This window comes from Tachyglossus aculeatus, assembly GCF_015852505.1.
Source record: "Tachyglossus aculeatus isolate mTacAcu1 chromosome 12 unlocalized genomic scaffold, mTacAcu1.pri SUPER_6_unloc_2, whole genome shotgun sequence".
Taxonomy (NCBI): Eukaryota; Metazoa; Chordata; class Mammalia; order Monotremata; family Tachyglossidae; genus Tachyglossus; species Tachyglossus aculeatus.
Genome location: NW_024044829.1, coordinates 14,857,467 through 14,882,262, shown reverse-complemented (window position 1 = coordinate 14,882,262; position 24,796 = coordinate 14,857,467). Strand labels below are relative to the sequence as shown.

The 24,796-nt window shown below is 52.0% G+C and overlaps 1 protein-coding gene and 1 pseudogene across 1 annotated transcript; both read right to left on the bottom strand.

The window, feature by feature from the left end:
• Nucleotides 1–5,350: 5,350 nt before the first annotated feature.
• Nucleotides 5,351–10,706, bottom strand: LOC119921415 (zinc finger protein 501-like). Its single transcript, XM_038741653.1, has 3 exons — nucleotides 10,589–10,706; nucleotides 6,456–6,554; nucleotides 5,351–6,321 (listed from the first exon to the last, which is right to left on the bottom strand). Exons 1-3 carry the CDS (start codon nucleotides 10,704–10,706, stop codon nucleotides 5,351–5,353), a joined length of 1,188 nt encoding a protein of 395 aa, XP_038597581.1.
• A 7,840-nt stretch (nucleotides 10,707–18,546) lies between these two features.
• LOC119921413 lies at nucleotides 18,547–23,892 on the bottom strand (annotated as a pseudogene).
• Nucleotides 23,893–24,796: the final 904 nt, after the last annotated feature.

Sequence of the window (24,796 nt, the reverse complement as noted above, 5' to 3'; positions counted from 1 at the left end):
GGAGGAGAGGAGGAGTGTGCTCTGCACACAGTAAGCGCTCAATAAATATGATTGAGAGGGAATGGGGACTCAGTCTGGGAAGGCCTCCTGGAGGAGATGAGCTCTCAGTAGGGCTTTGAAGGGAGGAAGAGAGGCTGTCGTGGGGGCTGCTGGGAGGGTGCGCTGTGTTTGTGGGGGTAGTAGTCATTCATTCATTCATATTTTGGGAGCGCTGACTGTGTGCACAGCACTGGGCTAAGCCCTTGGGAGAGGGCAACACAACAATAAAAAGCCACCCCCTGCCCACAAACCGCTCTATTGCCCTCTCCCAAGCGCTTAGCACAGTACCCCACCCACAGTAAATGCTCAACAAATATGATTGATTGACACATGACAGATCTGGAGGCCTCCTGCCTGGCTTCCATTTTGAGAAGCAGTGTGGCTCAATGGGAAGAGCCCGGGCTTTGGAGTCCGAGGTCGTTGGTTCAAATCCCGGCTCCGCCAATTGTCAGCTGTGTGAATTTGGGCAAGTCACTTGACCTATCTGGGCCTCAGTGACCTCATCTGGAAAATGGGGATGAAGACTGTGAGCCCCATGTGGGACAAACTGATCACCTTGTAGCCTCCCCAGCACATAGAACAGTGCATTGCACATAGTATGCGCTTAATAAATGCCATCGTTATTATTATTATTTTGGACCTCAGCGCTTTGTGGCTGGGGGACAAATGAGTAACGGTGGCTCACATCTAAACCCTGAACTATAAGCCTGTTGTGGGCAGGGAAAGTGGCTCTTTATTGCCGCATTGCTGCAATACGGTAAGCGCTTAATACATGCAATTGAATGAATGAATAATAATAATGATGGTATTTGTTAGGTGCTTACTATGTGTGAAGCACTGTTCTAAGCGCTGGAGGAGATACAAGGTGATCAGGTTGTCCCACGGAGGGCTCACAGTCTTAATCCCCATTTTACAGATGAGGTAACTAAGTCCCAGAGAAGTCAAGTGACTTGCCCAATGTCAACCAGCTGACAATTGGCAGAGCCGGGATTTGAACCCACGACCTCGGACTCCAAAGCCCGGGCTCTTCCCACTGAACCACGCTGCTTCTCTATTGTTATTGTTACTATTGTCCGCGCTTAGAACAGTGCTTGGCCCATAGTAAGCGCTTAAGAAACGCCGTCATTATTATTATTATTGTTACTAAATGCTAGAATAGAGCCATGCCAACGTGCCCTTCCCGTGGCACCAGCGGCGGTGCCCACCGTAGGTCCGGGCTCCTTCCCTCCCCCTCCACTGGGGAGCCGAGCCTCAGTTTTTTCACCCTGTGCTCATGAATCTCCCTGCCGTAGGGGGAACCGGTAACTTTGGCCTACCCACGTCCCAATGCCCTCGGATCTCCGGTATCGCCCCCTCCCCACGCCCGGGGCCACCCTACCCAGTACCGGTCTCCGCAGGGGCCGGTGTCGTCGTCATCGTCGTCGTCGGACGTGTCCGAGGAGCTGAGGCGGGAAGAGCAGGGACAACCGGGTGAGGGGCGTCCATCTTTCCTCACGAGGCGGTAGGGCGCCGGGACTCCTGGGCCCCAAAATTCAGGCCGTGCCGAGGGCGGCGACTTGAGGGGCAGCTTGGAGGGAGAGGCTGGCGAGGGGCGGGCGCCCGGGCACCCCGGAGGGGCGGCCCTCAGGCGGACGGGGAGATCCTTGTCGGGCTGCCTCGGTTCCCCAAGATGCCCCTCCTAAGCCCTCTACCTCAGAGTTGTTCGCTCCTTCCGTCGTATTTCTTGAGCACTTATTGCGCGCAGACTGCTGGACTAAACGCGTGGGACGGGACAATACAAACCATAAACAGACACAATCTCTGCCCAGCACGAGTTTACAGTCTCAAGGACCAACTTTCGCTCTCTCCCAAGTGCTTAGCACAATGCTTTGGCACAGAGTAAGTGCTTAGCCAAAACCACCAGAATAGGCATGGTGACAAGAGCCCTCCCCTCAAACTAGTCTTAATCTTGCTGGGACCAGCTGACACAAACATTTTCCCTCTCTCTTGTTTCTCCCTCTTTTTTTCTCTCTCTGTCTCCTTTTTTTCTCTCTCCCCTTTTCTGTCCTTTTTCTCTCTTTTTGTGTCTACTTTGTATGTCTTTTTCTCTGTCATTCTTATCTTTCACTCTGTCTCTTTATCTCTGTCTTCCTCTGCGTCTTTTTCTTTTTCTTTCTCTCCTTTTTCTCTTTCTTTCTGTCTCCTTTTTCTTTTTCTGTCTGTCTCTTTTTCTCTTTTCTCTGTTTCTCCTTTTTCTCTCTTTTCTCCTCCTTTTTCTTTCTGTCCTTTCTCTCTGTCTCTCCTTTTAATCTGTCTCTTTCTGTCTTTTTCTTTCATTCTTTTTCTCTATCTTTGTTTCTCTTTTTCTGTCTCTCCTTTTTCTTTTTCTGCATCCTTTTTCTGTCTCCTTTTTTTCTGTCTCTTTTTATTTTTCTGTCTGTCCTTCTCTTTTCTCTGTCTCCCCTTTTTCTGTCTTTTTCTCTTTCTGTCTCCTTTTTCTTTTTCTGTCCTTTTTGTTTTCTGTCTCTCGTTTTTCTGTCTTTTTCTTTCTCTGTCTCTCGTTTTTCTCTTTCTGTCTCTCCTTTCTCTCTCTCTCTACTTCCCCCCTTCTCCATCTCCTCCGCCCTCTCTTCCCTTCTCCTTCAGGTTGTCACACATGGGGCTCACAGTCTTCATCCCCATCTGCCAGATGAGGGAACCGAGGCCCAGAGAAGAGAAGTGACTTGCCCAGAGTCACACAGCGGACAAGTGGCTCCGACGGGTCGATGTCAGCGCCTGCAGGAGAGGCAGGGTGCCGGCGGGAGCCCCCAGGGCGGGAAAGCCTTGAGGACGGGCTCCTCTCAGCAGAGAGAAACCTCTCCTACCCGGTGGGCCCGGGAGAGCCTTCAGACCAGCTCGGCCCTCGGCAGGCGCCCGAAATCCCACACCCGAGCGCAGGAAAACCTTCCGCCGCGGACAGTGTGTGGGCATCGGCCGCGGCAGAGGCCGAACGGACGCCTCCCTCGGGGCCATGCGCTCCACCTCTAGCCTGGAAGCCGGTTGTAGGCAGGGGAGCCGGTCTCCTGACGGGCGTATCGGACTCTCCCGAGCACCGAAGACGGAGCTCTGTCGAAGCAGACTCTCCCAAGAGCTTAGTACAGTGCTCTGCCCACACTGAACGCCCAATACATAGCACTGACTGATTCCTCTAGACTGTAAGTTCACCGTGGGCAGGGAACGCGTCTGCCAACTCGTTTTGTCCGACTATCCCGAGCACTTAGTAGAGAAGCAGCATGGCTCAGTGGAAAGAGCCTTGGCTTGGGAATCAGAGGTCATGGGTTCAAATGCCGGCTCTGCAAGTTGTCAGCTATGTGACTTTGGGCAAGTCACTTAACTTCTCTGGGCCTCAGTTACCTCATTTGTAAAATGGGGATGAAGACTGTGAGCCCTCCGTGGGACATTCTGATCACCTAGTAACCTCCCCAGCGCTTAGAACAGTGCTTGACACATAGTAAGCACTTACTAAATGCCATTATTATTATTATTATAATTATGGTGCTCGGCCCGCGATAGATACCATCACCGGATCGATAGCATCTCACGGCTCGTCCCTAACTCCTCCTTCTTGGCCTCAGATGCCCCTCACCATGGTCAACTCTCGTTTTATCGGGCTCTCCGCAGTGTTCAATTCAGTGCTCTACACACAGGAAATCCCACCTATGGATTAAGTGATTGCTTCTCGCCTCCAACCCCTCCCCTCTGTCCTAAAACGCCCTGCCCCTCCACGTCCACCTTTGAGAGCCTCCTGAAATCCACACAGTGAGCGCTCAATAAATACGATCGATCTCTGTCATTTATTTAATGCCTTTCCCTCTAGACCGTGAGCTCGCTGTGGCCAGGGAATGTGTCTGTTATCCCGTCCTCTCCCGGGCGCTTAGGACAGCACTCTGCACACAGTGAGCACTCAATAAATACGATCGATGAGCCCGTTATTGGGTAGGGACCGTCACTATATGTTGCCGACTTTTACTTCCCAAACGCTTAGTACAGTGGTCTGCACACAGAAAGCACTCAATAAATACGATTGAATGAATCAATTTAATTAATGTATTCCCCTCTAGACCGTAAGCTGGTTGTGAGAAGGGAACGTATCTGTGTCCTCTCCCGAGCGCTTAGGCCGGTGCTCCGCGCACAGTGAGCGCTCAATAAATATGATCCATCTCTGTCATCTTCCCCTCTAGACCGTAAGCTGGCTGTGGGCATGGAATATTTATGTTATCACGTCCTCTCCCGAGTGCTTAGGCCAGTGCTCCGTACACAATGAGCGCTCAATAAATATGATCCATCTCTGTCATTTATTTAATGTCTGCCATCTAGACCGTGAGCTCTCTGTGGGCAGGGAATATGTCTGTTATAAATAAATACAACTGACTAGCGGACTGTACTAAGTGCCTGGGCTAAGACGAGCCAACAGGGTGGTAGACGCATCCCCCGCCCACAACAAGCTGACAGTCTTGAGCTCCTACCCGTCCCACCAGCTTTTTAAGCATCCAATTTGTCACGTGGCCCCTGGCCGACCTCCACGGCCGCGGCTGGAAAACGGGGACCGAGACCGGGAGCCCCGCGTGGGACGGAGGCTGCTTCCGACCTGATCCGTTTGCAACGACCGCAGGGCTTAGGACAGTGCCGTACACACAGTGAGCGCTGAATAAACGCGTTATCGTTAGGGGGGCCGGACGGCGCCGAAAACACTTTGTACCTGTGGGCGTCGGGGAGCGCTCAGTAGAAATCGTTCCTGAACGGGAACCGTCTGCCGAGCGGAAACTTTCGGACAGTTCCTGAATTCTCTCTCCTCCCGGTTGGCCTGGGCCCTTCGCCCTTTTTCCGCTTCGGGAGACCAGTCTTCCGTCCGTCCCTCCCACGTGAGGCTCGGCTTGCTCCATACCTAGGTTTCCCCGTCGGCGAAAAGGGGAGATTAGACACCCATCCGCTCCCCGGCATTAGCTCGGGGTCGACATCTGACCCAGTCGTCTCGCACCCGGGCGTCAGATTGGGCCGGGTTCTAATCCCGGCTCCGCCGCCCAGGTGACCCCGGGGGAGTCGCCCCTTTTCCCCGTGCCTCCGTAAGATGGGGACGAGAGCGAGAGCCAGGCGCAGGGCGGGGATCGCGTCCGACCGCTTCCGGACCGCGCTACGTGCGTCTCCGTGGCTTCCCTGCGCTGGACGAGGCCGGAGGACGGGGGCGACCCTGCCATCACGTCCGGCGTCTTGCCCGGCCCGCGGGATGCCGATCGCCATCCTCTGCGCCGCCGAGGCGGGGAGAGCCCGCCATAGGTCCCCCCCGGGGATCGGCCTAGTTGGCGGGGTCGGGGGCGTGAGTCTTCTGATGCTTGACGAGGGCCGGGCAGGTGGCGAAGGCCTTGCCCCAGAGACGGCAGCGGAAGGGCTTCTCCCCGCTGTGGACGCGGCGGTGCTTGATGAGGCCGGAGCTGCAGGTGAAGGCCTTGGGGCACTGGGTGCAGCAGTATGGCTTCTCGCCCGTGTGCGTCTTCTGGTGCTGGATGAACATGGTGCTACAGCGGAAAGCGCGGCCGCAGTCGGGGCAGGCGTAGGGCCACTTGCTAGTGTGGATGCACTGGTGCTTCACCAGGTGCAAGCTGGAGCTGAAGGCCTTGGTGCAGTCGGGGCAGGCGTACGGCTTCTCACCGCTGTGGCTGCGGCGGTGCTGGATGAGGCTGGAGCTGCATCTGAATGCCTTGGCGCAGTCGGGGCAGGCATAGGGCCACTCGCTGCTGTGGATGCGGCGGTGGTGGGTCAGTGTGGAGCGGTCGGTGAAGGTCTGCTTACAGGCCGGGCACTTGTAGGGCCGTTCGCCCTTGTGGGTGCGCTGATGCTGCACCAGGTTGGACTTGACACTAAAGGCCCGGCTGCAATCCGGGCAGGGGAAGGGCCACTCGCCCATGTGGGTCCGCTGGTGCTTGAACAGGCTGGACGAGGTGGCGAACACCTTGCCACAGTCCGGGCATGGGTAGGGCCTCTCACCCGTGTGCATCAACTGGTGGGCCGCCAGGTCGGCGTGCTGGCGGAAGGCCTGGCCGCAGTCCTGGCAGGAGAAGTGGCGGGCCTCCGTGTGCGTGGCGCGGTGCTGGGCCAGGTGGGGGACGCGGCGGAAGGTCTTCTCGCACTGGGCACAGCAGAAGGGGTGCTCGCCCCGGTGGGTGGCCCGGAGCTGGGACAGGTAAGCGGGCCGCGTGAAGGCCTTGCCGCAGTCGGGGCACGGGTGGGGGCGACGGGGCCCGCAGGCCGGGCACGGGGCCCAGCCACCTGCCTCCGCGGGGGCCCCAGACGGACGACCGCACTCGGGGCAGGGCGCGCCGCCCGCGGGCGATGGCGGGCCTTCCTCTGCCTGGACCGGGGAGGCCTCGCGGGGGGCTCTCCTGAGCGGAGCTCGGACGGGCCTCCCGCCGTGGGAGACGCGCTCCGCTCCTGCTCCAGGGGCGGCGGGGGCAACGGGGGTGGCGACCACGGCGATCCGCCCTCGGGCTTCGCGATCTCATCTGAGGAGACAGACGGGAGAGGCCGGCTTGGGGGACGGAGCAGCCGGACGGGGGGGCACCGGGGACGTCTATCGGGGAGCACCGGGCCTGGGGGTGCTGCCTAATGGGTGGCGCCTGGCCTGGGCGTCCGGCCCAGTGGGTAGCGCCAGGCCTGGGGGTGTAGCCTAATGGGTAGTTTTAGTCTTGGATATGCTGCCAAGAGGGTAATCCTGGCTCCACCACTAGTCACTAGTCACCACTGCATGACTTTGGGCGAGTCACTTCACTTCTCTGGGCCTCAGTTACCTCATCTGGAAAATGGTGATTAAGACTAATAATAATAGTAATAATAAGGATGACATTTATTAAGCGCTTACTATGTGCAAAACACTGTTCTAAGCGCTGGGGAGGTTACAAGGTGATCAGGTTTTCCCACAGTCTTCATCCCCATTTTAGAGATGAGGGAACTGAGGCCCAGAGAAGTGAACTGACTGGCCTAAAGTCACACAGGTGACAAGGGGCGGAGCCTGGATTAGAACCCACGACCTCTGACTCCAAAGCCTGGGCACTTTCCAATGAGCCACGCTGCTTCTTTAAGTGCGGTAAACTGTGGATTTAAGAGTGTGAGCCCCGTGCCCCCTTAGGACAACCTGATCACCTTGTAACCTCCCCAGTGCTTAGAACAGTGCTTGGCATATAGTAAGCGCTTAATAAATGCCATTATTATTATTTTATTAATTATTATAATAACAATACTAATGTAGGTATCTGTTAAGCACTTACTATATGCAAAGCATTGTTCTAAGCACTGGGGTAGATACGAGGTAGGTTGGACACGGTCCCTGTCCCACATGGGGTTCACTCTCTTAAGCCCCATTTTACAGATGAGGTCTCTGAGGCAGTCACCCTCTTAAGCCCAATTTTACAGATGAGGTCTCTGAGGCAGAGAGGAAGCGAAGTGACTCGCCCAAGGTCACACAGCAGACCTCCTATCCCGACTAGATTACTGCATCAGCCTCCTCTCCGATCTCCCATCCTCCTGTCTCTTCCCACTTCAATCCATACTTCACACCGCTGCCCGGATCGTCTTTGTGCAGAAACGTTCTGGGCATGTTACTCCCCTCCTCAAAAATCTCCAGTGGCTACCAATCAACCTACGCATCAGGCAGAAACTCCTCACCCTCGGCTTCAAGGCTCGCCATCACCTCGCCCCCTCCTACCTCTCCTTCCTTCTTTCCTTCTACAACCCAGCCCGCACCCTCCGCTCCTCGGCCGCTAAGCATCATCATCAATCGTATTTATTGAGCGCTTACTATGTGCAGAGCACTGTACTAAGCGCTTGGGAAGTACAAATTGGCAACATGTAGAGACAGTCCCTACCCAACAGTGGGCTCACAGTCTAAAAGGGGGAGACAGAGAACAAAACCAAACATACTGACAAAATAAAATAAATAGAATAGATATGTACAAATAAAATAAATAAATAGAGTAAAAAAAATATGTACAAACATATATACATATATACAGGTGCTGTGGGGAAGGGAAGGAGGTAAGATGGGGGAGATGGAGAGGGGGACGAGGGGGAGAGGAAGGAAGGGGCTCAGTCTGGGAAGGCCTCCTGGAGGAGGTGAGCTCTCAGCAGGGCCTTGAAGGGAGGAAGAGAGCTAGCTTGGCGGATGGGCAGAGGGAGGGCATTCCAGGCCCGGGGGATGACGTGGGCTAATCTCCTCACTGTGCCTCGTTCTCGCCTGTTCCACCGTCGACCCCCGGCCCACGTCCTCCCCCGTCCTTGAATGCCTTCCCTCCGCACATCCACCAAGCTAGCTCTCTTCCTCCCTTCAAAGCCCTACTGAGAGCTCAGCTACTCAAGGAGGCCTTCCCAGATTGAGCCCCCTCCTTCCTCTCCCCCTCCTCCCCCTCCCCATCCTCCCGGCCTTACCTCCTTCCCCTCCCTGTATATATGTATATATGTTTGTACGTATTTATTACTCTATTTATTCATTTATTTTATTTGTACATATTTATTCTATTTATTTCATTTTGTTAATATGTTTTGTTCTCTGTCTTCCCCTTCTAGACTGTGAGCCCGATGTTGGGTAGGTACCGTCTCTATATGTTGCCAACTTGTACTTCCCAAGCACTTAATACAGTGCTCTGCACACAGTAAGCGCTCAGTGAATACGATTGAATGAGTGAATGAATGAAAGGTGACGGAGCTAGGATTAGAACCCACGACCTCTGATTCCCAAACCCGGGCTCTAGTCACTAAGCCATGTTGGGTAGCACCGGGATGGGCAGTGGAAGCAGTGCCATCTTAATGGGAGGAGCCCGGCCCGGAGAATCAGAAGGATCTGGGTTCTAATCCTGCCTCCATCACTTGTCCACTGTGTGACGTTGGGCCTCCGTTCCCTCATCGGTAATAATAATAATGATGGCATTTATTAAGCGCTTACTCCATGCACAGCACTGATCTAAGCACTGGGGAGTTACAAGGTGATCAGCTTGTCCCAAGTGGGGCTCACAGTCTTCATCCCCATTTTACAGATGAGGGAACTGAGGCGCAGAGTAGTGAAGTGACTTGCCCAACGTCACACAGCTGACAAGGGGCAGAGGCAGGATTGGAACCCAGATCCTTCTGACTCTTCCCGCTGTGCCACGCTGCTTCTCTAAACAGAGGTAAAATGTGGATTTAAGAGTGTGAGCCCCGCGTGGGACAGGGACAGCGGCAGGCAACCTGATTACCCCGAATCTACCCCAGTCCTTAGTACAGTGCCTGGCGCAGAGCACTTAAATACCATTAAAACACAATCAAAAAATTTTAAAAATCATGAAAATCAGAAAAGCAGCCGAAAGAGCCTGGGACTGAGAGTCCGAAGAGCTGGGTTCTAATCCCGGCTCTGCCACCTGTTGCTGGGTGGCCTTGGGCAAGTAACAAAGCAGCGTGGCTCAGTGGAAAGAGCCCGGGCTCAGGAGCCAGAGGTTGTGGGTTCTAATCCCGGCTGTACCGCTTGTCAGCTGTGTGACCTTGGGCAAGTCACTTCTCTGGGCCTCAGTTCCCTCATCTGTAAAATGGAGATGAAGACTGTGAGCCCTACGTGAGACAACCTGTTTACCTTGTATCTACCCCAGCGCTTAAAATAGTGCTTGGCACATAACAAGTGCTTAACAAATACCAGCATTATCATTATTCTCTGGGCCTCAGTTTTACTCATCTGTAAAATGAGGATTCGATTCCTGTTCTCCCTCCTCCTCTGAGCCCCATGGCGGGGCAGGGATTGGGTCTGAGTGATTACCTAGTATCTATCCCATTCATTCATTCAATCGAATTTATTGAGCGCTTACTGTGTGCCGAGCACTGTACTAAGCGCTTGGGAAGTACAAGGTGGCAACATATAGAGACAGTCCCTACCCAACAACGGACTCACAGTCTAGAAGCGGGGGGTGCGGATACTCGTCACGTGGTAAGCACTTAAATACCATAAAAAAGTTCACCAGGTTAGATCGTCTCTCTCGTATTTCCGCTTGCACTCACTTTCTTGCTATTCGACCACTTTCTTCTCCCCGTCCTTATAGAGCGTTAAATTGCTATCACCATTTGCGGATTTAAGTGCTTACTCTGTACTGTGCGCCTGGGTAGATACAAGAGCTCACCTCCTCTGGGAGGCCTTCCCAGACTGAGCCCCCTTTTTCTTCTCCTCCTCCCCATCCCCCCGCCCTACCTCCTTCCTCTCCCCACTGCACCTGTATATGTTTGTACAGATTTATTACTCTATTTTATTTGTACATATTTACTATTCTATTTATTTTGTTAATAATGTACATATAGCTATAATTCTATTTATTCTGATGGTTTTGACACCCGTCTCCATGTTTTGTTTTGTCGTCTGTCTCCCCCTTCTAGAATGTGAGCCCGTCGTTGGGTTGGGACCGTCTCTAGACATTTCCGACTTGGACTTCCCAAGCGCTTAGTCCAGTGCTCTGTGCACAGAAAGTGCTCAATAAATACGACTGAATGAGTTGTTTGGATAGATTCCCGAAGCAACGTCTGCCCCCACCCGCGTGAAGCTCTCCGTGGGCAGGAATCCTCCATTTGGGCTGGCCAAGGAGCTCAGTCCAGCGATCGGCACGACCAACGCCCCTGGCTCCCTCCTGAATCCGCTCTGACGACTCCATCGGGAGGGATTTACCGAGCGCTTATGGCACGCTGGGCGCTATATTGAACGCCGGGGGCCTCGCGACGGAACGGCGCCTGAGTTCCTCACTCGTACCGGTTCGGTGGGCGGCCCCTCACCTGGGCAGGAGTCTCCGGCGGCGGGGTCTCCGGTGGCGGGGTCTTCGGGGGCGTCTCTGGCCGGGTCTCCGTCCCCCCCCCCACTGCCAGTTGAGGAACCACGGCTCTCCCCCTCACTCCAGCACGGAGATCACATCTGTTTGGGGAAGCGGGCATCCCGCTGGAGGGGAGGGCAACGGTGCCCGCCCCCGGACCCACCTCTGCCCTCTCCCTCCCGCAAGGGGTGACGGGAAACCGACCCCGGACACCCGGCATCAGAACTCGGGATGGCGCGGGGAAGCCCTGACCTTGGGTCGAGGCCAGGCGGAGAGTGGGGAGACCCCCGGGATGCCACCCCCCGTGCCCCCCGTTACCCAGGGCGAAGAGGTTCCCGTAGCTCTGGAGCATCACGTCATTGTAGAGGTTGCGCTGGTTGGGATTCAGGCGTCCCAACTCCTCCCGGGTGAGGGACACGGTCCCGTCCTCCTCCGACGTCCTCGACACCACCTGTGACCACCACGTCCCGTTTCCTCCGAGCCCACCGCCCGCGTCCCTATCGGGCCTGGGGATCAGACGACCTGGGTTCGAATCCCCCTTCTAATAATAATAATGATGGCATTTATTAAGCGTTACTATGTTCTAAGTGCTGGGGAGGTTACAAGGTGTTCCGTTTGTCCCCAGGGGGCTCACTGTCTTTATCCCCATTTGACAGATGAGGGAACTGAGGCCCAGAGAAGTGAAGTGACTTGCCCAAAGTCACCCATCTGACAAGTGGCAGAGCCGGGATTTGAACCCATGACCTCTGACTCTAAAGCCCACGCTCTTTCCACTGAGCCACGCTGCTTCTTCTAGACTGGGAGCCCGTTGTTCGGTAGGGACCATCTCTCTATGTTGCCCAGTTGGACGTCTCAAGCGCTTAGTCCAGTGCTTTGCACCCAGTAAGCGCTCAATATATATGATCGAATGAATGAATGAATGAATGAATCCCGGCTCAGCCCTCTCGGTGACCTTAGACCGGTCACTTTACTCCTCCGTGCGAATTTCCTCGCTCCCTGTTTTCTCTCCTACTTTTAAGGCCGTGAGGCCCATGCAGACTGTAGGCGTGTTGCCTAGTGGGTAAAGCCCGGGCCTGGGAGCCAGAAGGACCTGGATTCTAATCCCGCCTCCATCGCTCTTCCACTGTGTGACCTTGGCCGAGTCACTTCACTCCTCTGGGCCTCAGTTACCTCATCTGTAAAACGGGGGTGTAGACCTTGAGCCCCATGGTCAGGCAAGGACGTCCGACCCGGTTTGCTTGTATCCACCCCAGCGCTTAGTACAGCGCCTGGCACATACTAAGCGCTTGACAGGCATCGTAAGGAAAAATAAATCAGCGATTCCAAAAGTAACTCACATAATCCATCTGCTCAGTACTTCCAGCTGCACCATCGTCTTCTTGGTGCTTAGTAGTCATTGGGTTCAGGAAGCTCTGGGTGTGGGGCACTGTACTGAGTGCTACAAAAGAATGCAGAGGTTGGAATTAAATACAGCCCCTGTTCCTCAGAGGGCTCGATATCTGCCCTAAGGAAGTGCCCACTACATCAATCAGTCTCTTGAGCACCTAAGTCACATCACGTGGCCTCGTGGCTAGAGTCCGGGGGGGGGGGGGCAGAGGACCTGGGTTCTAATTCGGGCTCTGCTATTAGTTTGTTGTGTGACCTTGGAAAACTCACATACCCTGATGGTGAGAGCCCGGGGACCACAGGACCTGAGTTCTAATTCCAGCTCTGTTACCTGTCTGCTGTGTGACCTTGGGCGAGTCACGTACCCTGATAAACTGTACTTCCCAAGCGTTTAGTCCAGTGCTCTGCACACAGTAAGTGCTCAATAAATATGACTAAATGAATAAAGGCCGCCCTTGGGAGCCAGAGTTCCCGAGTTATAATCCTGGCTCCTTTACCTGTCTGCTGTGTGACCTCGGATGAGTCACATGCCCTCGTGGCTAGAGTTAGAGGACCTGGGTTCTAATCCCGCCTCTGCTACTGGTCTGCTGTGTGACCTGGGACCAGTCACATACTCTGACGGTTAGAGGCCGGGCTCGGGGGCCGGAGGACCTGAGTTCTAATCCCGTCCCTGTTGCAAGTTTGCTGTGTGACCTTGGATGAGTCATGTACCCTGATGGGTAGAGGCCGGGCCTGGAGGCCTGGAGCTCTAATCCCGCCTCTGGTCCTAATCTGCGGTGTGACCTTGGATAAATCACATGGCCTCGTGGCTGGAGGGCGGGTGCGGGAGCCCCAAGGGCCTGGGTTCTAATCCGGCCCCGGTCCCAGGCTGCTGTGTGACCTTGGCCGAGTCACTTCCCCCAGCCGCAAAATGGGGGGTCGATCCCCCCTTCCTCCCCCTGTGGGAATTGATGGTCTCCTATCGATCCCAGCGTTTAGCGCATGGTTTAGGCCGGGAGAAGCCGGGAGCCGGAGCCGGAAGCCGGGCCGCGGGGGGGCTGGAAACCGCGAGGGCCCGGGATTGGGGGGCTGGAAACAGCTGATCGGAAGGGGGCCCTAAGGTAGGGCGGACGGGTCCGGAAGGAGCGAGGCCGGGGGGGCTGGAAACCGCTGAGGGGAGGGGGCGCTCGGGAGGGGGCGGAAGGAGGGGAGGGGGGCCCGGGTTCGGAAGGCGCGAAGAGTGGAGGGGGGCTCGAAGCAGCGAAGTGAGGGGGCGCGGGCGGGGCCGGAAGGAGAGAGGGGGGCCTGGAAACGGGGAGGGGCCGGAAGAAGTGGAGACGGGGGGCTGGAAATCGCTGAGGGGAGGGAGGCGCGGGGCCGGAAAACGCGAAGACTGGGGGGGGGCTGAGGGAGGGGCCGGAAAGAGTGAGGGGGGCCTGGAACAGGGGAGGGTGTCGCCGGGCCGGAAAGAGAGAGGAGAGGAGGCTGGAAACAGCGAGCGGAGGAGGGCGGGGGCGCGGGGCTGGAGAGTTGATGGGAGGTGGAAAGGGGCAGGCCCACAGGCAGCGAGGGGAAGGGACGCGGTGGAGAGGGAGGCAGGCGGGGTCAGAGGGAGTGATCATATGTGACGACAGGCAGAGGGAGGGAAGGGGAGCGAGAAGCGGGAGGGGCCGGAAGTGGGGGGAGGCGCGATCTGGAAGCTGGTTGTGAGGAGATTCATTCAGTCATTCAGTCCTAGTTCACTCATTCATTCGATAGTATTTCGCTCATTCATTCCATCATTCATTCATTCAATCGGATTTCCTTCATTCATCCATCATATTTCGTTCATTCATTCAATCGTATTTTATTCATTCATTCCATCGTATTTCAATTTTTCAATCATATTTCATTCATTTAATCGTATTTCATTCATTCATTCGATCGTATTTCATTCATTCATTGCATCGTATTTCATTCGTTCCATCGTATTTCATTCATTCAAACGTATTTCATTCATTCATTCCATCGTATTTCATTCATTAAATGGTATTTCCTTCATTCATTCACTCAATCGTATTTCCTTAATTCATTCAATCGTATTTCATTCATTCATTCCATCGTATTTCATTCATTCCAACGTTTTTCATTCATTCATTCCATCGTATTTCATTCATTAAATGGTATTTCCTTCATTCATTCACTCAATCGCATTTCCTTAATTCATTCAATCGTATTTCATTCATTCATTCCATTGTATTTCATTCATTCAATCGTATTTCATTCATTCAATCCTATTTATTGAGCGCTTACTGTGTGCGAAACCCTGTACTAAGAGCTTGTGAGAGTATACTATAACATCGAACACATTTTCTCCTCACAGCTGAGCGCTTAACTGTGTCAAAAACACTGGGCTAAGCACTTCGGAGAGGACGACAGAGCAATAAACGGACACGTTCCATGCCCACTGTGGTGGTGAGTAGATTCATTCCATCGTATTCAGTGCTCAGCGTTTAGAACAGTGCTTGGCACATAGTAAGCACTTAACAAATACCACCATTATGATTGAGCGTTTACTGTGTCCAAAGCACTATGCTAAGCGCTTTGGAGAGGATGAATGAACAGACACATTCCCTTCCCACAATGCGCCTCCTGCCCGCATCAGTGTGAATTAGTGGAAAGAGCCCGAGCATGGGAGTCAGAGGTCATGGGTTCTAATCCCGGCTTCACCACCTGTTGGCTGTGTGACTTTGGGCAAGTCACTTCACTTCTCTGGGCCTCAGGTCCCCCATCTGGAAAATGGGGATGAAGACTGTGAGCCCCACGTGGTACAATCTGATGACCTGGTATCCCCCTCCACCCCCAGGGCTCAGAACGGTGCTTGGCACATAGTAAGCGCTTAACAAATACCATCATCATTATTATTATGTCACCCGCCTCCTCAACAATCTCCGGTGGTCACCTATCCACCTCCGTATCAATCAAAATGAGCTTACAGTCTAGAGCGGGAAACAGACATTAATATGAGTAAATAATTTATAATATATGAATGAATACTATATAGTTGATTAACTGCGCGAAGGTTTACTGTTCCAGTCCTTTTGTTTAGTTGATTAATTGGATGAAAATGTTCCATTCATGACATTGTTCTGTTGCTTTGTCGGTTAGCTGGATGAAATTTGACTGTTCATGATGTAGCGAAGCAGCGTGGCTCAGTGGAAAGAGCCCGGGCTTGGAGCTCATTATTATTATTAGTAGTAGTAGTCGTCAAGAACTGTAAAAACAGTAAAAACCCTCCCTTGACCACATGGCTCCCTCCTGGTATCACCCATCACCCCCTACCCTTCCTCTCCAAACTCCTTGAGCGAGTGGTCTACATCCGCCATCTCAAGTTCCTGTCCTCCAATTCTCTTCTAGACCCCCCCACCAAATCTGTCTTTCGTCCCCTTCGCTCCACAGAAACTGCCCTCTCGAAGGTCACCGGTGACCTCCTTCTTGCCAAATCCAAAGGCTTCTGCTCCAACCTCATCCTCCTCGACCTATCAGCTGCCTTCGACACTGTGGGCCACCCCCTTCTCCTGCAAACGTTATCCAACCTCGGCTTCTCTGACGCTATAATAATGATATTAATACTGATGGTAGTTGTTAAGCGCTTATTACGTGCCAAGCACTGTTCTAAGCGCTGTCCTCTCCTGGTTCTCCTCTTATCTCTCTGTCCACTCATTCTCAGTCTCCTTGGAGGTCTCCTCCTCTGCCTCCCACCCGCTAATAGTGGGGGTCCCTCAAGGTTCAGTTCTGGGTCCCATTCTATTCTCCATCCACGCCCACTCCCTTGGAGAACTCATTCACTCCCTTGGATCACTCAATCGTATTTATTGAGCAGAGCACTGTACTAAGCACTTGGGAAAGTGCAATAGAATTAGCAGGCGCATTCCCTCCCCATAACGACCTTACAGTCCAGAGGAGGGGACACGCATTAATACGAATAAATGAGTTATAATATATTATTTAAAGGTACGCACAAAAGTGTTGCAGGGTCATGGGACCAAAGATCACAGACTGAAGTGCATAGTAGGAAGAGGATGCGGGAAAGGGGTCGGCGGTGAGATAGATGAGATCAGAGAAGCAGCGTGGCTCAGTGGAAAGCTTTGGAGTCAGAGGCTTTGGAGTCAGAGGTCCTGGGTTCAAATCACGGCTCCGCCACTTGTCAGCTGTGTGACTTTGGGCAAGTCACTTCACTTCTCTGGGCCTCAGTTCCCACATGTGTAAAATGGGGATTCAGACTGTGAGCCCCCCGTGGGACAACCTGATCACCTTGTATCTACCCCAGAGCTTAGAACAGTGTTTTGCACATAGTAAGCGCTTAACAAATACTATCATTATTATTATTATCAGGGTGCAGTACGTAAGATGGCGCTAGAAGGAGTGAAGCGTGCCCGGCTGGAATAGTAGGTGCTTAGAGAGGTGAGGTAGGAGTGGGTGAGCTGATTGAGAGCCTTAAAACCAATGGAGAGGAGTTCCTGTTTGACGAGGCAGCGGAGGGGCAACCCCTGCAGGCTCTGTAGGCTCTCGAGGAGTGGGGAGACATGAACTGAACGATTCTGTTAAACAATATGCGCAGAAGAGTGAAGTATTCATTCATTCAATCGTATTTATTGAGCACTCACTGTGTGCAGAGCACTGGACTAAACGCTTGAGCACTGTTTGATCGGAGTGGGGCGAGTCGGAACGCTGGGAGGTCAGCGAGGAGACAAATGCAGTAGTGAAAACGGGGCAGGATAAGTGCTTGTGTTATTCATTCAGTCGTCTTTACTGAGCGCTTACTGTGGGCAGATCACTGGACTAAGCGCTTGGGAGAGGACAATTCAGCAACAGAGAGAGTCCCTATCCACAACGGGCTCACGGTCTAGAAGTGGGGGTGACAGATGTCAGAACAAGTAAACAGGCAACAGGGTCATCAGTAGCATCGTTATAAATAAATAGAATTGTAGATACATGCACATCATTAATAAAAATAAACAGAATTATAAATCTATACATGGATACCCAAGTGCTGTCGGGCGGGGAGGGGGGTAGAGAGGAGGGAGGGAGTCAGGGCGATGGAGAGGGGAGGAGGAGTAGAGGAAAAGGAGGGCTCTGTCTGGGAAGGCCTCCTGGAAGAGGTGAGTTTTCAGTAGGGCTTTGAGGGGGGAAGAGAGCTAGTTTGGCGGATGTGAAGAGGGAGGGCATTCCAGGCGAGAGGTAGGACGTGGGCCGGGGGTCGACGGCGGGACGGGCGAAAACGAGGCACCATGAAGAGGGTAGTCCTATGTGCCAGGCACTGAGCTAAGCCCTGGAGGAAAGGAAATAGAGAGGAAGAGAAGGTAGGAATAGTCAAGGAGTTGTGGGGAGGAAAAGAGGGAGCGTGAAGGAGAAGTGATTTATCCTTGGTCCCCTTTCTTGACTGTAAACTTGTTGTGGGCAGGGAATGTGTCTGTTTATTGTTACATTGTATTCTCCCAAGCGCTTAGTACAGTGCTGTGTATGTTGTACGCGCTCCATAAATACAACTGAGTGACCGACGGACTTGGTCACCGCTGAGGCCTCCCAACTGGGACTCTAAAGTTGTTGTGAACCGGGAATGTTCATTCAATCATATTTATTGAGCGCTTACTGCTTGCAGAGTGCTGTACTAAACGCTTGGAAAGTACAATTCAGCAACAAAGAGAGACAATCCCTGCCCACGACGGGCTCACAGTGTAGAAAGGGGGAGACAGGCATTAAAATAAGTAAACAGGCATCGATAGCTTCAATAGAAATACATAGAATTAGATATATATCTAATATATAATATATCATATGATATATTATATCATATATCACATATATAGATACATGCACACGCACACACACAAACACACATCAGTTGGCTCCGCCAACTGTCAGCTGTGTGACTTTGGGCAAGTCACTTACCTTCTTTGTGTCTCAGTTACCTCACCTGTAAAAAATGGGGATGAAAACTGTGAGCCCCCCGTGGGACAACCTGATCACCTTGTAACCTCCCCAGTGCTTAGAACAGTGATTTGGACATAGTAAACGCTTAACAAACACCATCTTTATTATTATTATTATCAGAACAAATAAAACAGGCATTAATATGAGTAAATAGAATTATAGACATGTATATCTAAACACAAGTGCTGTGGGGAGGGAGGGGAATATGCCTGTTATATTGTCATACTGTACTGTCCCAAGCGCTTAGTATAGTGCTCTGCATGCAGTAAACGCTCAGTAAATACGATTGACTGACTGACCGATTCACCACTCCAGGACCACATCAGAACGGAAGTTGGCAGGGAAAGAATCAACCGGGCATCCAACAGTTCATAGGCTTCGGGGCACAGAGCTTCCGTGGGACCAGCCTCCCCATCGCCACCGTCACGTCACGGTTCCTCAGGCTGTAGATGGCCGGGTTCAGGGCTGGGGGCACCACAGCGTACAACACTGGCATCGCCAAATCTCCCACAGACGGAGTGTCCGGGGTGGGCTTCAGGTGGGCCACGGTGCCATTGAAGAAGAACAGAGCCACCACCACGAGATGGGGCAGGCAGGTGGAGAAGGCTTTGGCCCGGCCCTCGGAGGCCGGCATCCTCAGCACGGCCCGGAAGGTACGCACGTACGAGACAACGACGGAGACGAAGCAACTGGAAGCCATGATCACCGTGAGGGTGATGAGGCCGAACACCATTTCTTCCCGTCTGAGCAGGAATGTCGGAGCACCTGGGGGATGTTGCAGAAGAACTGGCGGATCACGTTGGACCCGCAGAAGGACAAAGAGGAGGTGGTGGCCATGAGCACGAGGCTGGAGAGGCCCCCGCCGAGCCAGGAGGCGGCCGCCATCTTCCCACAGACCCCTTTGCTCACGATGACCTTGTAGCGCAGGGGGAGGCAGATGGCCGCGTAGCGGTCGTAGGACAACACAGTGAGCAGGGCCGCTTCGGTGTCGGCCAAGAAAACCACCAAGAAGACTTGTGTGACACAGCCCAGGAAGGAGATGGACCTTTTTTCGGTCAGGGAGTTGTAGATGGATTTGGGGACGGTGACGGAGATGAGGCCAAGGTCGAGGACAGACAGGTTCCTGAGGAAGAAATACATAGGGGTGTGGAGGCGCCTGTCGAGGATTGTGACAGCGACGATGAGGCGATTCCCCGTCAGGGCCGCCAGGTAGACCAGGAGGAACAGCGCCGCCTGGAGCAGCTGCAGCTCCCGGACCACCGAGAATCCTAGCAGGAAGAATTCCCTAAGCGCAGTGTGGTTGGCCATTTTCTGCTCAGGGGTGCTGTGTGGGGAAGGAGAAGTGGAGAAGGAAGGGAAGCACAGATACGTCCGGGGAGGAGAAAATACTGCCAAAAGGAAGATGGGAGAGGGTTGGCTCAGTGCCTGCTGGGTAGCCAGGGCCAAATCCCCATCTCTCTGTGTCTCAATTCCCTTGTCGGTAAAATGGGAATGTGATACCTTTTCTCCCTTCCTCTGAAACTAAGAGCCCTGTGGGGGATGGAGACTGGGTCTTAACTATTTCATTCAATTTTATTTATTGAGCGCTTACAGTGTGGATATTTATATATTGTACATATTTACCATTCTATTTATTTTGTTAAGGATGTCCATCTAGCTTTATTTCTATTTGTTCTGACGGCTTGACACCTGTCCACATGTTTTATTTTGTTGTCTGTCTCCCCCTTCTAGACTGTGAGCCCGTTGTTGGGTAGGGACCATCTCTATCTGTTGCCAACTTGTACTTCCCAAGCGCTTAGTACAGTGCTCTGCACACAGTAAGCGCTCCATAAATACGATTGAATGAATGAATGAATGTGCAGAGCACTGGACTAAGTGCTTGGAAAGTCAAATTCAGCAATAAAGAGTGACAAATTGTCCTATATTTAAAATCACCTCCAGAGAGACGAGGCTTCTGGGAAAACCCGCCTCGACGAAGCTGCCTGTTGTAATACTAATACCTGTGGTGTTTGTTAATCACTTACTATGTGCCAGGCACTATGTAATAATACTAATAATAATGATAACAATAATTCTTGTCTTTGTTAAGCACTGACTACGTGTCAGGCACTGTACTAAGCGCCGGCGTGGATAATAATAATAATAATAATAATAATAATAATAATAATAATAATAATAATGTATTTGTTACCCCTTCTAGACTGTGAGCCCGTTATTGGGTAGGGACCGTCTCAATATGTTGCCAACTTGTACTTCCCAAGCGCTTAGTACAGTGCTCTGCACACACTAAGTGCTCAATAAATACGATTGAATGAATGAATGAATGTTAAGCCCTTACTATGTGCCAAGCACTGTTCTAAGCCCTGGGGGGATACAAGGTAATCACGGTTGTCCCACGTGGGGCTCACAGTCTTAATCCCCATATTACAGATGAGGGAACTGAGGCACAGAAAAGCTAAGAGGCTTAGAGAAGCAGCATGGCTCAATGGAAAGAGCACGGGCTTTGGAGTCAGAGGTCATGGGTTCAAATCTCGGCTCCGCCAATTGTCAGCTGTGTGACTTTGGGCAATCAATCAATCAATCAATCGCATTTATTGAGCGCTTACTGTGTGCAGAGCACTGTACTAAGCGCTTGGGAAGTACAAGTTGGCAACATATAGAGACAGTCCCTACCCAACAGTGGGCTCACAGTCTAAAAGGGGGAGACAGAGAACAAAACCAAACATACTAACAAAATAAAATAAATAGAATAGATACGTACAAGTAAAATAAATAAATAAATAGAGTAATAAATATGTACAAACATATATACAGGTGCTGTGGGGAAGGGAAGGAGGTAAGATGGGGGGATGGAGAGGGGGATGACGGGGAGAGGAAGGAAGGGGCTCAGTCTGGGAAGGCCTCCTGGAGGAGGTGAGCTCTCAGTAGGGCCTTGAAGGGAGGAAGAGAGCTAGCTTGGCGGATGGGCAGAGGGAGGGCATTCCAGGCCCGGGGGATGACGTGGGCCGGGGGTCGATGGCGGGACAGGCGAGGACGAGGTACGGTGAGGAGATTAGCGGCAGAGGAGTGGAGGGTGCGGGCTGGGCTGTAGAAGGAGAAAAGGGAGGTGAGGTAGGAGGGGGCGAGGTGATGGAGAGCCTTGAAGCCCAGGGTGAGGAGTTTCTGCCTGATGTGCAGATTGATTAGTAGCCATTGGAGATTTTTGAGGAGGGGAGTAACATTCTCAGAGCGTTTCTTGACAAAGACAATCCGGGCAGCAGCATAAAGTATGGATTGAAGTGGGGAGAGACACGAGGATGGGAGATCAGAGAGAAGGCTGATGCAGTAGTCCAGACGGGATAGGATGAGAGCTTGAACGAGCAGGGTAGTGGTATGGATGGAGAGGAAAGGGTGGATCTTGGCAAGTCACTTAACTTCTCTGTGCCTCAATTTCATCATCTGTAAAATGGGGATTAAGACTGTGAACACCCCGTGGGACAACCTGATCACTTTGTAACCTCCCCAGCGCTTAGAACAGTGCTTTGCACATAGTAAGTGCTCAATAAATGCCATTATCATTATTATTATTATTATTATTATTATTATTATTATTATTATTTCCCAAAGTCACACAGCTGAGAAGTGGCAGATCCGGGATTAGAACCCATGACCTCTGACTCCCAGGCCCGGGCTGTATCGAGGCACTGATAACAACCAATCCCCTCAGATTTATATGCCTTGTCTTACCTGTGCGAGTTTTGCAAGGCATAAAAGTGAAGAAGTCACAGTGGCTTACAGAAGTTGAATAACTCCCTTGTCTCCTTGATCTCTGATGCTCTGGGACGATCCCAGACAATTTTTTTAGATGTTTTTGGTTCAGCGCCTACTCTGTGCCAGACACTGTACTACGCGCTGGGGTAGATAGAAGTTAATTGGGTTGGACCTAGTCCACGTCCCACGTGGGGCTCACGGTCTTCATCCCTATTTTACAGAGGAGGGAATCGAGGTACAGAGAAGTGAAGTGACGTGCTCACGGTCACACGGCAAACAAGTGGTGGAGGCGGGTTTAGAACCTAGGTCCTTCGGATTTTCAGGCTCACGATGTGTTCGCTAAGCCATATTGCATCTCTACGATTCCTCCTGATTTCTACCGCCCACTTTCTCCGACGGGTAGCTGCTTGTATAACGCTAGGTGAGTCCCTCTGCAGAGGTCTCTCCTTCTAGACTCTGTTTCCTTATCCTTTTAGTAAATCCGGATGGGTAGAAAGGGACAAAAACCTGTGACTTCATCCCCTCTGTGACCTTTATCAGGAAGTAGCCAGCGTCTGCAGGGCTGGGTGGTGTCCCGGAGCTGAGCACAGCCCAAGATCCCTGGTGTAGCGAAGACGGGTAATTGATCCCCGAGGGAAAAACAGGGATTCATTCCCTCAGGGTTCTCCGCCAACATTGCTCAGAGTCACCCCGTTACTGCCTTTTGTCCCTCTGAGAGATACAGGGGAAGAAGGAGGAGGAGGAGGAGGAGGAGGAGGAGGAGGAAAAGAAGGAGAAGGAGAAGAAGAAGAAGAAGAAGAAGAAGAAGAAGAAGAAGAAGAAGAAGAAGAAGAAGAAGAAGAAGAAGAAGAAGAAGAAGAAGAAGAAGAAGAAGAAGAAGAAGAAGAAGAAAAGGAGGGAAGGAAGGAAAAAATTGCTCTGAAAATTGGATCACTATTACTACTATTAAAGGACAGTAATAAAAATATAATAAGTATAATTACGTGATAAAATAGCCATACAGATATGTACTGTTCTCTCTACTCAGCATGTAGAACAGCGCTTGGCACATAGTAAGTGCTTAACAAATACCATCATTATTACTAATATCTTCTCTTCCTCTTCTTCCTTTTCGTTATTCTGCTCCTCAACCTCTTTCTCCTTCTCCTCTTCCTCCTCCTCCGTCCTGGCTGAGCTTAGTACAGTGCTCTGCACACAGTAAGCCCTCAATAAATACAAGTGACTGACTGAGTTGCATCTCCTCCGGTGCTTGGTATCTAGGAAAGGGTAAATAATTAATGCTATTATTATTATAGGAAATAAGAAGGGTATGCTCACTGAAACATAATATTCCATGTATAGCTGCACTGCACAAGATGATCAACAACCGAGGAACGAATAAAAATTCCACTGGTCTACGTGTTTCCTGTAGTCCTCCCAGAACCACCTTCAATTGTCCCAGATTCCTTAGCGAGGGGATGACTTTTTCACAGACCCCTATCTCCTCCGTTCATCCTCGCAAAGACTGAAGCTTCCTTGAAGTCACTCTTTGGCGGCTCGAGGCGGCTTTATCGGCCCCAGTTCCGTCCCTGGGGCGGCCACTAATTGTGTGCGAGTGGGCCAGAGAGGGTAATCAGTGATAATAATAATGATGGTATTTGTTAAGCGCTTACTATGTGCCGACCACTGTTCTAAGCGCTGGGGGGATACAAGGTGATCAGGTTGTCCCACGGGGGGCTCACAGTCTTCATCCCCATTTGACAGATGAGGTCACTGAGGCCCAGAGAAGTGAAGTGACTAGCCCAAGTCACAGATCTGACAAGTGTCGGGATTAGAACCCACGACCTCCGACTCCCAAGCCCGGGCTCTTTCCACTGAGCCACGCTGCTTCTCTGCTCGGACACTTGACGGGAACATTTCCAGCCAGGTCCAGTCTCCCCAGACCCTGGCACGGGAGCTTCCCCATTGGAATCATTTCTTGCTAATTGACCCATGGGTCATGCATGACCCCACATGAGGAGCGAGATGGTAGAATCAGGGCCACATCCTGTAGGCCCGAGGATTTTAGACAATGTCTTCGGTAACCCAGAGACAGTCAGTAGCTGGGAGGTCATTAAACCCCCACTCCAAGCCCTCCTGAAAGCTCACCTCCTCCAGGAGGCCTTTCCAGACTGAGCCCGCCCTTCTCTGCTCCACTTCCCCTCCCCATCTCCCCGACTCCCTCCCTCCACTCTACCCCCCTCCCAACCCCAAAGCACTTGCGTCTCTATGTACATATTTATTATTCTAATTATTTTATTAATGATATGTATAGATCAGTGTGGCTCAGTGGAAAGAGCCTAGGCTTTGGAGTCAGAGGTCATGGGTTCAAACCCCGGCTCCACCAAATGTCAGCTGTGTGATTTTGGGCAAGTCACTTAACTTCTCTTTGCCTCAGTTCCCTCATCTATAAAATGGGATTAAGACTTAAAGCCCCCCGAGGGACAACCTGATCACCTTGTAACCTCCCCAGCGCTCAGAACAGTGCTTTGCACATAGTAAGGGCTTAATAAATGCCATTATTATTATTATTATTGTTATTGTTATTAATCATTCTATTTATTTCTATTGATGCCTCTCTACTTGTTTTCTTTTGTTTCGTTGTCTGTCTCCCCTCTTCTAGACTGTAAGCTCGTCGTTGGGTAGAGATTGTCTCTGTCTGTGGCCGAATTGGACTTTCCACACGCTCAGTCCAGTACTCGGCACACAGTAAGCGCTCAATAAATACGATTGACTGGACGAATGACTGAATAAACCCCGTTCCGGACGGCCACCGGATGAGGCCGATCCCCCTTCAGACACCATCTGAGGGGGTGATTCAGGCGGTTCGG

Excerpts from the sequence above, each read along its gene's own strand:
- LOC119921415 (XM_038741653.1), bottom strand. The coding sequence starts at position 10,706 with ATGGAGTCGTCAGAGCGGATTCAGGAGGGAGCCAGGGGCGTTGGTCGT. Across the intron at positions 6,555-10,588 it reads CCACGGAGAGCTTCACGCGG|ATGAGATCGCGAAGCCCGAG; the intron begins GTGGGGGCAGAC and ends CTGTCTCCTCAG. Across the intron at positions 6,322-6,455 it reads CGCGTCTCCCACGGCGGGAG|GTGGCTGGGCCCCGTGCCCG; the intron begins GCCCGTCCGAGC and ends CCGCGGAGGCAG.